General features: G+C 42.4%; 1 protein-coding gene across 3 annotated transcripts in view; it reads right to left on the bottom strand.

Moving 5' to 3' along the window:
- Positions 1 to 1,137: 1,137 nt before the first annotated feature.
- The window catches only part of PSMA4 (proteasome 20S subunit alpha 4), a 9,705-nt gene continuing 8,763 nt past the window's right edge, over positions 1,138 to 2,079 (bottom strand). For all 3 annotated transcript variants that reach the window (XM_032270682.1, XM_032270680.1, XM_032270681.1), the window contains one exon: positions 1,138 to 1,549. In XM_032270682.1, coding sequence (XP_032126573.1) covers positions 1,395 to 1,549 — 155 coding nt within the window. In that variant the 3' untranslated portion in view covers positions 1,138 to 1,394. The remainder of the gene's footprint in view (positions 1,550 to 2,079) is intronic.

Here is a 2,079-nt window from a genome sequence, read left to right as displayed (position 1 = left end):
TTTTTTTTTTGAGACAGAGTCTTGCTCTGTCACCAGGCTGGAGTGCAGTGGCACAATGTCGGCTTATTGCAACCTCCACCTCCTGGGTTCAAGCGATTCTTCCACCTCAGCCTCCTGAGTAGCTGGGACCACAGGCACGTGCCACCACGCCTGGCTAATTCTTTTATTTTTAGTAGAGGCAGGGTTTCACCGTGGTTAGATGGTCTCAATCTCTTGACCTCATGATCCGCCCACCTCAGCCTCCCAAAGTGCTGGGATTACAGGTATGAGCCACTGTGCCTAGCCAGAAGCTGCATTCTTTAAGAAAATCTACAAAACAAAAAAGAAAAAAAAAACAAAAGAAAATCTACAATGAAGTAGATTTTATCCCAGGCTGGGATACCATATTTGATTGGCAACAGCTGAGAGAAGGGTAAACTACAGCTCAACTCGTGGGTTCTCATCCTGGCTGATGGGAATCACTTGAAGAGCTTAATAAACGTCACTATCTGGGTTCCACCACAGAGCTCGAGTTGATACGGCATTACAAGTTGCAAAAGCTTGCTAGGTGATGCTAAACTAACGTGTAACAAAAACTTCTGAAAGCTTTATTTAGCATTCCTAAGAATCACATGCAGAGCTTGTTAAAAGAGATTACTGGGTTCCACCCTCAGAGGTATTAATTAAGTAGATCTGGGATGGGGCACCAGAATCTGCGCAGGTGATGCTCAAGCTACATGTTAAGTAGCACTGCCCTGGATCACTTCTATCACGAAGCCACAGAACCCAAGAGAACTCAGGTTGAACAAAGCCCAGCAATGGAGCTCCCTTCGGCCAACAGTAACTGTTCTCATCTCTTGGTTTCACTTTTCCTCTGTGGCCTTAACTTCTCCTACACCTCACCTTCCATGCAGCTTAGTGGGCAGCCTCAGTCCTAGCTGTGACAGCCTCATATCCACACATCAATCCTGGCTTTGCTCAGCCCACGTGTTCATTCTCGAACCAATCCCTGGAGAGAGATGAATAACCTGGCCAGCCTGACGAATGTGCCCATCTTTGTGAAAGGAGTGTAAGCCACAGTGCATAAAGCATGAAAAGAAGATACTCGCCCTGTCAGTTTTGTATATTTAACAATTACTGCTACAGAGAATTTATTCCTTCATTTCCATTTTCCAAATTTTATTCCAAAAAAAGGGGATGTGTGTGGAAGGTTAAGATGTCCACAGAAAGTAACCCTCATCATTACAATAAAGTATTCAATTGAACAGAAATGACAAGGACCCAATTCAGTATGTAATGTCCTATTTTCCCACTGCACCAGTTTAAAAAAAGTCAAAGCCTTCTTAGTGTGGAAGAGTAGGTCAGCTTTCACACTGAAACGGTGCCCCAAATGGTAACCGAATCTCTGATTGTGTCTATTTATCCTTTTCTTTCTGTTCTTTTTCTTTCTTCTCACGCTCAGCTTTAGCTTCTTCTTCCTCATGTTTTTTGATCAACTGTTCCACTTCTTTTTGTTTGAGAACTCTGATTACCGTCTTTCCATTCTCTCTTGTTAGTGTTGCAATTTCCACTAAAAACAAACACATATGTTTATTTGTATTGCAGGCAGGCAGGCAGACTTAGCAGAGAAACTTAACAGGCACTCAGGGTTTCTGCTCATCACATCATTTAAACCTTAGTTCAGCACTCTCCTATGTTTTATGCTTAATATTATTATTCCCTTTTATGAGAACAAAACACCCTTGATCTTGCAATGTTTTAATTACAATTTTTACTTAAATAGCTTCACCTCGCCCATCACAACTTTCTTAGCACCCATTTTGTCACTCCCTTAGAAAAAGTATAATTGACCAATTGCTATTGCTGGCCTGCTATTAGCTGGGCCTGATCAGAAGGAACCACAATTTCAGTCACAATCTTCAACTGGTAATAACGATTATTTTTTATGGACTTTGCAAGTCTTTTTAAAAAAACGGCTGGGCGCAGTGGCTCACACCTGTAATCCCAGCACTTTGGGAGGCCGAGGAGGGCAGATCATGAGGTCAGGAGATTGAGACCATTCTGGCTAACATGGTGAAACTCCATCTCTACTAAAAATAC

Source organism: Sapajus apella, unplaced genomic scaffold, assembly GCF_009761245.1.
Source record: "Sapajus apella isolate SASKATOON/1434 unplaced genomic scaffold, GSC_monkey_1.0 scaffold214, whole genome shotgun sequence".
Lineage (NCBI taxonomy): Eukaryota > Metazoa > Chordata > Mammalia > Primates > Cebidae > Sapajus > Sapajus apella.
Note: the sequence above shows the minus strand (reverse complement) of the source record. Positions and strands in the feature narration are given on the sequence as shown.